The following is a 12,392-nucleotide window of genomic DNA, read 5'->3' on the forward strand; positions in this document are numbered from 1 at the left end:
AGACCTGAACATAGCTGTGCAGTGAAGCTCCCCATCCAAKSTGACAGAGCTTGAGAAMATCTGCAGAGAYGAATGMGAGAAACTCCCCAAATACAGGTGTGCCAAGCTTGTAGCGTTATACTCATGTGAAAACGCACCCAACCACACAAACAAACACTCGTATTTAACGCATGTCAATATTTCCAGTTTAATCAATACGCTCTTTTCGAGTGCAAAATGTGCTAAAGACAATTAGTGTAAAAGGTTTTGTCATCATTAAGAAATCGCCGGCTCAGTTTCCAGAATGGTTTTAATTCATGATTGGTGTCAACGTTTAAAGCTGAAAAATACAGCAACGTACATCAATGCCAAGGTTAGAAATAACTTAGCAAAATATTCACAGGGCAATACAAGTGAGTGGTTGTCATTTTTCACAGTCACTACAGACACCAGAAAACTTTGTACACAAAATACATGCAACGTCCCATATTACATATCTACGTTTTTTTACAAAACAGAAAATCTGGCCGATARAAGTATCAAATTAAAAGAAAATCACCAAAAGAAGAAAGCAGACTAAATAAAACGTCAACACATGATAGTAAACCCCAAAAAACTGACTTCAAAAGGTATTATGTACATGACACAAATACATGTATGCTCAATGGTATGTATCTGACATTTGAGGAGAAAAGGCTACAGTAATATTTGTAATGTGAGAATGCTGCAAGTAAGCTATACATGCTAAACTAACTGTTAACCCCAGCCTTAGAGGCTTTACATCAAGTTCAACAGGGGCTAGACTTTGGGTATTGAGCCAGCCAAACAGGATGTCACACACATGTTCCATTTGACTGATGCTTGAGGATGTGTATTGAATCTGCTTCAATATAACGAACCGTCAAATTCTATTGATTTTATTGACAGCTAATTCTGTCTGAAGAAAACAAGTACCCTCTGCACACGCAGAGAAACAGTGATGTGTTTTAGCATTTCAGGTGTTCAGGTGTTTGAAACCAAGTAAGAAATCAAATACAGATGTACATTTCTAATCCTTCATTTGGGGTGCCCCACCCTAATCCTTCATTTGGGGTGCCCCATCTCTCTAATCCTTCATTTGGGGTGCCCCATCTCTCTAATCCTTCATTTGGGGTGCCCCCCCCTCTAATCCTTCATTTGGGGTGCCCCCTCCTAATCCTTCATTTGGGGTGCCCCATCTCCCTAATCCTTCATTTGGGGTGCCCCATCTCTCTAATCCTTCATTTGGGGTGCCCCATCCCTCTAATCCTTCATTTGGGGTGCCCCACCCTAATCCTTCATTTGGGGTGCCCCATCCTAATCCTTCATTTGGGGTGCCCCCTCCCTCTAATCCTTCATTTGCGGTGCCCCATCTCTCTAATCCTTCATTTGGGGTGCCCCATCCCTCTAATCCTTCATTTGGGGTGCCCCATCCCTCTAATCCTTCATTTGGGGTGCCCCCCCTCGCCCTCTAAACCTTAATTTGGGGTGCCCCCCCCTCTCCCTCTAATCCATCTGGGGTGCCGCCCCACCCCTCTAATCATTCATTTGGGGTGCCCCCTCCCATAATTTAGTTCTGGTCCACCGATACAGGTGTGAGAGGAGGAGGACCTAGAGCGAAACATCCCAATCTACTTTGCAAAAGTCTTTATGAAAATGAACATCTGTCTTTTTGAATAATCTTCTAATAATTTCATTTATATACCGGCTTTACAAAACATTTGTATCATTGCCACACAAACGCCAAATCCCTCACTGGCCTATGTTTCAATGTAAAGTAATAGTAAATTACATGTGCAACTTTCAGACATGTACAATATGATAACTTCATGACGACAACAGTATAAAACAAGTATTTTCCATTGAGCTGGCAGAATAAGAACTGTAAGTCCGTGAAAGCAATGCAAGTCAATTGTAACTCAGTTTGTGTAAGCACATAAACGTTCACATTTATGGACATTTCAATATGCACGTGAAACAATTACAAATCTGAAACTTGGACGGTAATTGTAGCAACTACACAGATAGTTCTAAGTCAAACATTAAATTAACTCTCTGGTTTCAAAAGAAAGGGATTTAGATTTCAAGTGGAACTATGGAACACAATAGCATAGAGGCATTACTACTACACCAAACARCTACATGTAACTGCCAAAATAAAGGAAACACTTGAGTAAATGAGGAATACAAAGTATTCTAGTGCTTCCAAACAGGTGTGGTTTTCTGAGTTAATCGTAATAGTAGAATGCACAAGGTACCATATCAAAATTGGGTAGTGCATCATCAGTTCCTCTTGTCATGTCAGTCATTGCCTACCTTAAAGCAGGGTTTCCCCATCATGCTTAGGGTCATGGATATAAAAATGCCCAGTTGCCCATTATTTTTGGCTACCATGGCTAGAAGAAGACTTTGAAAGAGGGTGTCTCCAAGGAGAACAGGGGGTTGAAAGAGGGTGTGTCTCAGTCACCAGATCTCAACCCAATTGAACACTTCTGGGAGATTCTGGAGTGGCGTCTGAGACAGCGTTTTCCACCACCATCAACAAAACACCAAATGGTGGAATTTCCRGTGGAAGAATGGCGTCGCATCCCTCCAATAGAGTTCCAGACACTTGTAGAATCTATGCCAGGGCGTATTGAAGCTGTTCTGGCTCGTGGTGGCACAACCCCCTATTGAGACACTTTATGTTGGTGTTTCCTTTATTTTGGCAGTTACCCGTATCTCTCTTTTGTTCAGAATGCAGTCCTTCATTAAAAAAAACAACAATACATTATATATATTTCAAACAACTCATTGATTGGCTCAGTCATACACACTTTGGTGGGTGCTAATTAATACAGAAAAATAAACATTTTCTTTAAATACAAATTAAAGGTTGATGTCCTAACCACTTTTTACAGAGATGCTTAATTTTTAGTACCAAACGTGTGTTAAACCACAGGTAACCGTTTTGACCCGGGTAAAATCTCACCCTTGTGATTGTCACATCATAGATGATTGGCATTCAGCATACTTATAGAGGATGCATTTGGGACTATGGCTTCAATAAAATCAGTTCATTCATGAAATACTTTGAGTTCTTATTTTCCAGCCATACATGATATGATATCATGTCTTAATGTGTTTCAAATGTCCAAACAAACATAAGTCCACACACAGATAATGTTTTAAATTGTAACTTTGTTGTGCTTCTGAAGCAACACATTTGGCTTGTATTTATGGCATCGACATCCCTTTTTTAATTCCCCAAAATTACAGGAAACCGGGTTTGTTGGTGTAAGCCCTAGGGTAAGGTCCTCACTGCTCATTGTTTTATTTATATTTATTATTTAACCTTTATATTTAACTAGGCAAGTCAGTTAAGAACAAATTCTTATTTACAATAACGGCCTACCCCAACCCTAACCCGGACGACGCTGGGCCAATTGTGCGCCACCCTATGGGACTCCCAATCACGGCCGGATGTGATACAGCCTGGATTTGAACCAGGGYCTGTAGTGACACCTCTTGCACTGAGATGCAGTGCTTTAGACTGCTGCGCCACTCAGGAGCCCTGTCGTGCACTCTTACCACATTCCTTACTGTGGGTCGTTTAAAGGGATAGTTCACCCAAATTACAAAATGGTATATTGGCTTCCTTACACTGTAAGCAGTCTATGGACAGCAATCAATGCTGTGGTTTAGTTTCCTTGGAACGGTTTCCACATGCTAACGATTTAGCAGTTGTGGCACAAATCCCATTCAAGTCATTGGACCGATAATAGCATTTTCTGTGCATCATGTTCAAATCATCAATAAGTTACTTTTTTTTMAGCTTCGCAAACAATTTTAGATACTTTTGGATAATTTGGAAATMATGTGCTAAAAATGCTAATATCGGTCCAATGACTTGAATGGGATTTGTGCCACAACTGCTAAATCGTTAGCATGTGGAAACCGTTCCAAGGAAACTAAACCACAGCATGGATTGCTGTCATAACTTGTTCACAGGGTGTAATTTTGTAATATGGGTGAACTGTCCCCCTTGAAATCATACCGTGCTATCATTTCCCATTGACAACTAAAGAGAAAATAAATACAAAAATATATATATATTTTTAAAATATTTACAATTAACTCACTGATGGTGCTGAAACCCACTGACTTGTCTGAAATCTCAACCAGATTAATATCACAAGAGAACTGAAGCCCTTGGCTGATCTAGTGTCTTCTTGACCCTTCTCTAAGCTGGCCTTTATCTGGTAGTGAAGTTTCAAGCTGGTTCGTATACAAGAGGAACAAAAATCAGTGATGTCTTTTCTATATGATGACGAATGTCATTGCAAGTGACCAAATACATTTCCCCTCGATGGACAATAAAGTTGTGAATCAAACTTAAAATGTTATGACAAAAGTGCAACATAAAWWWWWTMTTCTGTGTGTTTGTTTCATTTCTGACTGGTAGAAAAGTCTATCACCATTTGTCATCTCATCCGAACCAATAAAGACTTTTCTTTCTCAACCTACTTGGAGTTTAAAAAAATTGGTCTTTAAATCGGCAGACATTGTTTGTATGGCTATAATAAATAGTATGGTCTGACAGAGCAGGGGGGGGGGGGTTCAGGTTTGGCTGAGACTTTGTATGTTAAATAACTAGTTATTTAGAAAGCCAAGTCCTTTCTCCCTTATTTGAAAACTCAAAGAGTCATGACTTCTGCTGTATAGTCCACTGCATGACGCAAGGACCAGGGTCGACGATGAGTATCAGTCCGGCTGCATGATGCAAGGACCAGGGTGGACGATGAGCATCAATCTAGCGTGTGTTTTGCAAGGACCAGGGTCGACGATGAGCATCAGTCTAGCGTGTGTTTTGCAAGGTGTCCAGTCAACAGTGGTCTGAAACATTGTCTGAAATAGTTAAGGGGGCAATGGCAGTGCTGATCTCCAAGGGCCCAAGTCACTGGTCCCCGAGCCTACTTCTCACAGTCTCTTAACACTGTCAGTCTTCTTTGTGCATTTACAGGTATTTTTTTTTAATCCTTTCTTCTAAGCAAAACCCAACATGGGCCAAAGAAATATGAGCTTGCTCACACGTTTATAGCAGCAGAACAAACGACGACAAGCGAGAAAGCTTTGACACGAAACAAGGGCTTAAATATGTGTTTTTCCTTTCTCTGGAAAGAGAGACATCGCATGTAGTCCTTGGCTAAAACGCTGCTGTGTGTGTGTGTCCAGTGGTAAAGAGCATCTGCTCCAGTCTGTAGAATCGGACACAGGACACACTTCCTCACCCCTCACTTCTTAGGATTCCAATCAATTCCTCCGTTCCACCATTTTATCAGAGTTTGTTAGACTCRCATAGAAATGGGCTTGGCACTAACTCCCCACTGGGCAAGCTGACTGGTTGTCCACTACTCAAATGACATTAGGTTGGTTGGTATCTGGTAAGGGACAAGCAGAATACATGAAGTACATTAATGAAGAAAGAAGGAATTAGGTGATTGACAGCTGTGGTCGGAATGAAATGGCACATTTTGCCCAAGAGATTGAAAGAAAAATAACTTCAGTCATTTAATTTTTGGTGTCATTCTCAATCATAAAAAAAAAAATGCATGTACTACCATTGAATTGACGTTGTGTCTGTGTATATATTTAAAAAATAAATAAATAATTGAAATCAATTCAATCGATTATAAAGACAACATTACCTGAGGTCTACAGCTCCTGCAAGCCTCCTCCAGGTTTTTGTGCCAGATGATCGCAGAGAATCTGGATCCCGTCTGGAACTTGTAAACATTACCTGTGAAGCAACAAGACAAGAGGGCTTGGGAGTTTGACCTAAAACAACCTAACCATTTGCTTGAGCTAACTAAGGTCAGACCGAATAACACCCCTCCCTCCTCCTTGGTTCTTTGGGAATCCAGCAGTTACCAGGTTTCCATCCAACATTTTTATGCGAGTAAAGTACATGTCAGATGAAACATGTRATGATAGGCCTGATGAACACGGAACATTTGTCGACAAAATTAAAATACGCTCGACAAGGTGGGATCTTTTTTGTGTCTGTAAAATTAATTAGGCGAGAAATCTCAGTGGAAACGCTTTTAATGACGCAAAATACTGATATAATACCATTAACTTATTGAAATAAATTTGAAGTCGACGCAATGAATGTGTGGTCCTCCCACTGGGAAGTAATACAGTTTATTAGGCTACAGATTAAATACATGATGACTTCACAGGGTGGTGAAAGTGCACCGTGATGCGCTTGATGCACCTTTCAATACATATCGAGGGTCTTATTCTGGTGAAGGATCATCGATGCAGGACCGAATTTGTGAAACCCTGCCCTTAGGAGAGCTATTTAAAAACTTGTCAGAAATGTCCCAGATCAACTAGCCAAATATCAGCTAACGTTTGTTTTTTTTTGCTAGGTTTTTTAGTCCCATAGATTTTGTAAAGAATTGCAAGAAATTTGCTTTAAAACTGCAACTATTTTCTCTCCACCAAAAGAGGGGTGTGAACAGTTTGTGTCATGTGCCTATAGAAGAAGACGTGGTGGGCGCAGGGGGGCACGGGGTGTTCCCCAATGCAAAGAAGGGGGGGGGGGGGGGGGCTGGAGTGAAAATGTTTTGGGAGCCCTGATGCAGGCTATATCGCACTGGTATCTGCAAGCTGTTAGCTAGACAGCACGTACCATCCAAGGTGGTCACATTCGCAATATAACAAAACACTTTTGTTGTTGTGAGAAAACCATCAGTAGAGTTGAAAATGCAATCCCGGGGTGGCCAGTGGTCTAGAGCTGCGCACCCAGAGTCTCTGGGTTCGCGCCCAGGCTCTGTCGCAGCCGGCCGCGACCGGGAGGTCCGTGGGGCGACGCACAACATTGGCTTAGCGTCGTCCGGGTTAGGGAGGGTTTGGCCGGTAGGGAAATCTTGCATCGCGCTCCAGGACTCCTGTGGCGGGCCGGGGCCCAGTGCGCTAACAAGGGGGCAGGTGCACGGTGTTTCTCCGACACATTGGTGCGGCTGGCTTCCGGGTTGGAGGCGCGCTGTTTAAAGAAGCAGTGCGGCTTGGTTGGGTTGTGCTTCGGAGGACGCAATGCTTTCGACCTTCGTCCTCCGAGCCCGTACGGGAGTTGTAAGCGATGAGACAAGATAGTAATTACTAGCGATTGGATACCACGGAAAATTGGGGAGTAAAGGGGATAAAACATTTAAAAAAAAATGCATTTAAACTTTATATGTTTACCCGCATAAGGTATTTTCATGTGCACTACGTAATTTATCTGCAACAAGTCAATTTGATGGAAACATCTCTGGTGGAAAATGCACATTTTATTTAATGTGTATTTTTTAAAATATTCACATGAAAATCTGTCGCCAATTGGATTGGAAACCTAGCTACTGGTGCAAAAAAAACTCAACTGAAGAGAGAAAGTTGTCCCGAGTGACAAAAATCATGTTTGGTTTTGGTGAGCAAATAAAAGTCCTTCAACATTAGGAACTATCTCTTTACCCTCGCCATACCGACAAAAAACCAATGGACAACTACTGTACAATTCGTCCCAGACAAGTCTGGATTCGAGACTCGTTTTTAAAACAAAGTGTTTAACCGTTCAACCTCCCGTTCATTTGCAGTGACAAGTGTGCTTCACTTTCCTCCTCTGACCACAGGTGTCCTTTCGCTAATGTGCTAGAAAACCAAACCTATATGGCCTCAGACATTTATCCAGCAATATTGTCCTGGGATCAAAACAATAATATTAATATACAGTCACTCCAGATTGATGGATCCTTGTAAAGAGAAGTAATAAATAAATCATAGCAAAATACTGAGCTAACTGCCAATTTTTTGGGGGGAAAATACAATTTTTATACTAAATACAAATTTCTCCTGTACAACATTCCAAAAAAATTGTCTCCAAGGCTCACCTTTATCCGGGTCGTTGAGGTGGAAGATGTTCGGTCTAGCCGGGTCGTCAGGCAGGACCACCATCCAGCCCGTTACACACACCTTCTTACAGGCTGAAGATTTGTACTGCAGGGAAGATGTGACCACACTGGATCAGATGAACGGCATCGCAAGTGTGTAATGAAAACAACACAGCCTTCTGCCTCTAGAGGACGGGCGTTTGTTTGGATGTTGATCCAAATGTCTTTCTCCACTTTTAGTTATTTGCTACTCATCAATTGTTTCCCCTACATTTCTTTCTAGTAAACTGAACATTGTTTCCCCTACATTTCTTTCTAGTAAACTGAACATTGTCACTATTAGGACCACTATTTAGTTTGTGTTGAGAGAAAAAACCTGCAGTAGACAGGTTCTTCAGGAGTGTATTCATTAGTGCACACCCGTAGCAAAACATTTTGCAACTGAAAAACTGTTGGGCAACAAAAACTGAAGTTTCTTATTGGACTAGTTCAACTTGGTCTCTCCCTGTTCGTTTGCTTCCTAGTGAATACACCAATGGTCTCACTCACATGCTTCCTCTCGGAGGCCCTCAAGGCCTTGGCCCCGTAGAACGTCAGCGTCGAACCAGAGAGAGTGATCCAAAAGCGTGTCCACGATGACAACTGGAGCACAAWCACACACACACACATATATATAACATGACAGTGTTAACTATAAGAATAACTTACAATGAACAACTTGTTCCTTGATCACTACAGTATGGTATAACAGTAAGAAAATTTTCAATTACAGAGAAAAGGAGGAGCGAGTGGGTAAGAAAACACTGTAGAAACAACAACTTGTACCAGGAGTCAGACAGAAAACACATCCCTCCTTACCTTGGACCAGGAGTCAGACAGTGGACACATCCCTCCTTACTTTGGACCAGGAGTCAGACAGAGAACAAATCCCTCCTTACCTTGGACCAGGAGTCAGACAGTGGACACATCCCTCCTTACCTTGGACCAGGAGTCAGACAGAGGACACATCCCTCCTTACCTTGGACCAGGAGTCAGACAGAGGACACATCCATCCTTACCTTGGACCAGGAGTCAGAGAGTGGACACATCACTCCTTACCTTGGGTTTTCGGCCCTCTTTCAGCAGGGTCTTCCTCCGAAGGGGCCCCTCGATAGTAACACTGCCCACCTCGCTGCACCCGTGGCACGGGTTGGCACCTGAGGGGCTGGGGGAGGGATGAGGATGGAGGAAGGGGTCAAAACCAAAGTTGTATGAACAGTAGTAGAAGAGACCGTGGCTTCTCTAGTACCCTTTTCACACTACCGAACCAAGCCAAGCCGTACTGAGCCGGCCCCGGTTTTGCATCCACCATAGTCGCTGGAACTGTTCTGGAACGAACCATATAACCAGAACATGATAGTGTGAAAAGGGTATAGGTCTCTGACACCGCTCGTCTCTTTGGCAGAGCTCCTCAAAATGATCAGATATGGTGTTGTGTGATAACGGGATGTGACAGATGTCAATTGGGGTTTGCATGCTTTTTAAAAAATTAAGTTCCACTAAAGCTAAGAGTAGAACAAGGTGGATGACCAAAGGAAGGCTATCTGAAACCCTCAGTCTTAATAAACCAGACCAGGAGAGCAGTAGGTACCCYGCGGGCAAAATTAGACCGGGAACGTCATAATTACGTCATTGTTATGTTGTAAAAACTGGTTTTCTGGTTGCAGAGTGGTCAGGGAACCAGATTCAGACAAGATGTCTTCGTTACATTATCAAGACGTCAGGGAAACCTTGATATTTTAGATATCTGGTCGGATAACAACCAAATAACGACTTTAAGACGTGTTGTTTTACAAGTTCCAAAATGACACCTTCCTTATATAATCAGTATACAACAGGAATGATGTAATTACAACCAATTTTGCCCACTGTTTACAGGCAATTTAGCTATTCAGACTTTCTAGGGAGCTGGAAGAGGGTGAAGCATGGGATCGCCGTGCCAACCAAAAGGGGACAAGCTGATGACGATAAACGTTAGCCTGATCTTGACCACGTTCAGACCACATTCTGATCCCTCTGTAGCAGAGAGTTGACATTGGAACAGTGGGACAAAAGCTAACTTGAGATAATATGCGCATACCTTTTCGAGGTTTTGTGTAAACCGTGTGCATTGATATCAGTGGAAGAGTCGCACGTATGCACATGTGTAAAAAGTTAGGATTTGGCCCAGTCTCCGGTCAATGAGTGCATGGTATAATGTATAAATTACAGTAGAACATTTTCACGAGAACCCTGAAGAAGCATCCTTTACATTCCTCTCGCCACAATGGTMCTCATTTAAATTCTCAGTGAAACACCCCCCCCCGAAGACAAACAGACAGCTTAGGGTCAAACGGGAAATCAGAAACAGTCGATGTAGCATTTGTCCAAGTCCTTTGTCCCTTACCCCTGGAGTGTGGAGACGAGGGACTCAAAAGGCTGTGACCGTGATARACAGAGAAGGAAGGATGCCCCGGGTAGAAGTTTCCCCTACTCCAAGCTCACTACATCTTCCCCAAACCACAACCCCTGAAACCCCAACCTTAAAAGGGGAAGTTCAGGATTTTACAATATAACGCTGTGATAGTTCTTCACCCTAAAATGTGTCTATGCGCAAAGACAAAATGTAATCCGTAGTTTATTTTTCAGCCACTACAAACTTCAGCCTGCGCCATCTTAAAACCATGCGGAGTATGTAAAAACAGAAAGGGAAAATAGTTTCTTAATATGCTCCACATATCCCTGTCACGCCCATACAATTGACCATTACATTCTTAATATGCTCCACATGGTTTATGGAAGAGGAAGGGCTGAGGAAAAGGAGGAGGATGGGAGGATAGAGGAGGGGGTTGTTCTTTTGGGTTAATTTGGCCCCTATTTTGTGGTGATTGTGTTAAATCGCTGCGGTGGCCCTAAGGACAAGACATAATCAATGCAGCAAAAACACACACGAACCCCAGTACGATACACCACCCACACAGAAACACACACACACACATTCACACCCACCAACACACAGCGTGACTAACAACACCCACACACCACACAGTGTGCACCACACACAGCACTGGACACACACACATCCAGACATCGCAGACGAGCACACACACGACACAACACACACACACACACACACACAGGAAACACTGGTAGCCACTCAAGAAAGCCTAATCAACAAATTTGGGCCCAAGATTCACAGGTGAGAAGGAGGGCAAGCCACTAGGACCACTGCCATCTGCGACAGGCTTCTGTGGTGGTGACGGTGACACCCAACTAGTGGCGCATCCCGCAGTGTAGTTTTGAGGACGCTTATTAATCTCTTCAGCTGTTCGGTAGAAGCTCAGGCCTACAATCAACGAGGGTGGGGGTAAGATGTGGTTGTGATGCCTGTTCAAGAATTGTAACAATATCAATCGAAAGGAAAAAGGTGGGGGGGGGGGGTATAGGAGAGTCCTTTTGTTTCAGGATACGGCTGTTCTGCTTCAGATTTCCCTGTTTGCTGTTAAGTTTAAGGGGAAGGGGGGGTGGGTGGAAGGAGCGGCTCTTGCAAAGGTGTCTGTTGTTCAGTTATATTGTCTGGTGTCTGAAAGGCACCCTACTTCCTTTATAGTGTACTCACTTTGGACGAAGCTCTGTCAATCTCAGACACAGACACAATTGCCCATGTAAGAAAGGACCAGGAGGGGGACTTGGGGGCCAGGGGCTTGTTCTTAAAAAAACAAAGATTCAGAAAGAAAACTTTTTTTTTGTTAAGAAGAACAAAACTTGACTCTGTTCTTACCAAACAATGATACAACATGATATCATCAATAATGAATTATAACACTACATGCTCGTCGCCCATCCTCATTCCAAACATGTGTTAATTCTGTTAATAAGAGTTTGGTCCCCACTTTGGCTGCTATAACTAGCCTCCCACTCTTCTTGGGAAGGCTTTTCCACTTGATGTTGGACATTTGCTGCGGAGGCTTTTGTGCGGCTGCCGTCGGAAACCCATTCATGAGCTCCCGACGAACAGTTCTTTGCTGACGTTTGCTTCAGAGGCAGTTTGGAACTCGGTAGTGCTTTACAACCGAGGACAGCGATATTTACACGCTACGCGCTTCAGCACCTTGACATCCCGTTCTGTGAGCTTGTGTGGCCTATCACTTTGGCGGCTGAGCCGTTATGCTCCTAGATGTTTCTACTCATCCCTGTCACGCCCATACAATTGACCATTACATTCTTAATATGCTCCACATATCCCTGTCACGCCCATACAATTGACCATTACATTCTTAATATGCTCCACATAATCCCTGTCACGCCCATACAATTGACCATTACATTCTTAATATGCTCCACATACCCTTCACGCCCATACATTTTTTAAAGCTAGCAGTGGCCAAGTTTGTTGTGCTGTTTAAGTTAAACTCAAACCATGATTCCTGTTCTCCTGGCCCATAAAACTAACTAGCAAACTCT

General features: G+C 42.9%; 1 protein-coding gene across 1 annotated transcript in view; it reads right to left on the reverse strand.

Moving 5' to 3' along the window:
* Positions 1–271: 271 nt before the first annotated feature.
* LOC112069541 (ras-specific guanine nucleotide-releasing factor RalGPS1-like) overlaps positions 272–12,392 on the reverse strand; it is a gene marked incomplete at its 5' end in the record, with an annotated part of 190,967 nt that continues 178,846 nt past the window's right edge. Inside the window, 5 exons of the mRNA XM_024136878.2 lie at positions 272–5,417; positions 5,685–5,776; positions 7,911–8,016; positions 8,460–8,552; positions 9,009–9,114. Of these exons, the coding sequence (XP_023992646.2) occupies positions 5,388–5,417; positions 5,685–5,776; positions 7,911–8,016; positions 8,460–8,552; positions 9,009–9,114 (427 nt within the window). The remainder of the gene's footprint in view (positions 5,418–5,684; positions 5,777–7,910; positions 8,017–8,459; positions 8,553–9,008; positions 9,115–12,392) is intronic.

The sequence above is a fragment of the Salvelinus sp. IW2-2015 genome, unplaced genomic scaffold (assembly GCF_002910315.2).
Source record: "Salvelinus sp. IW2-2015 unplaced genomic scaffold, ASM291031v2 Un_scaffold1045, whole genome shotgun sequence".
Classification (NCBI taxonomy): Eukaryota; Metazoa; Chordata; class Actinopteri; order Salmoniformes; family Salmonidae; genus Salvelinus; species Salvelinus sp. IW2-2015.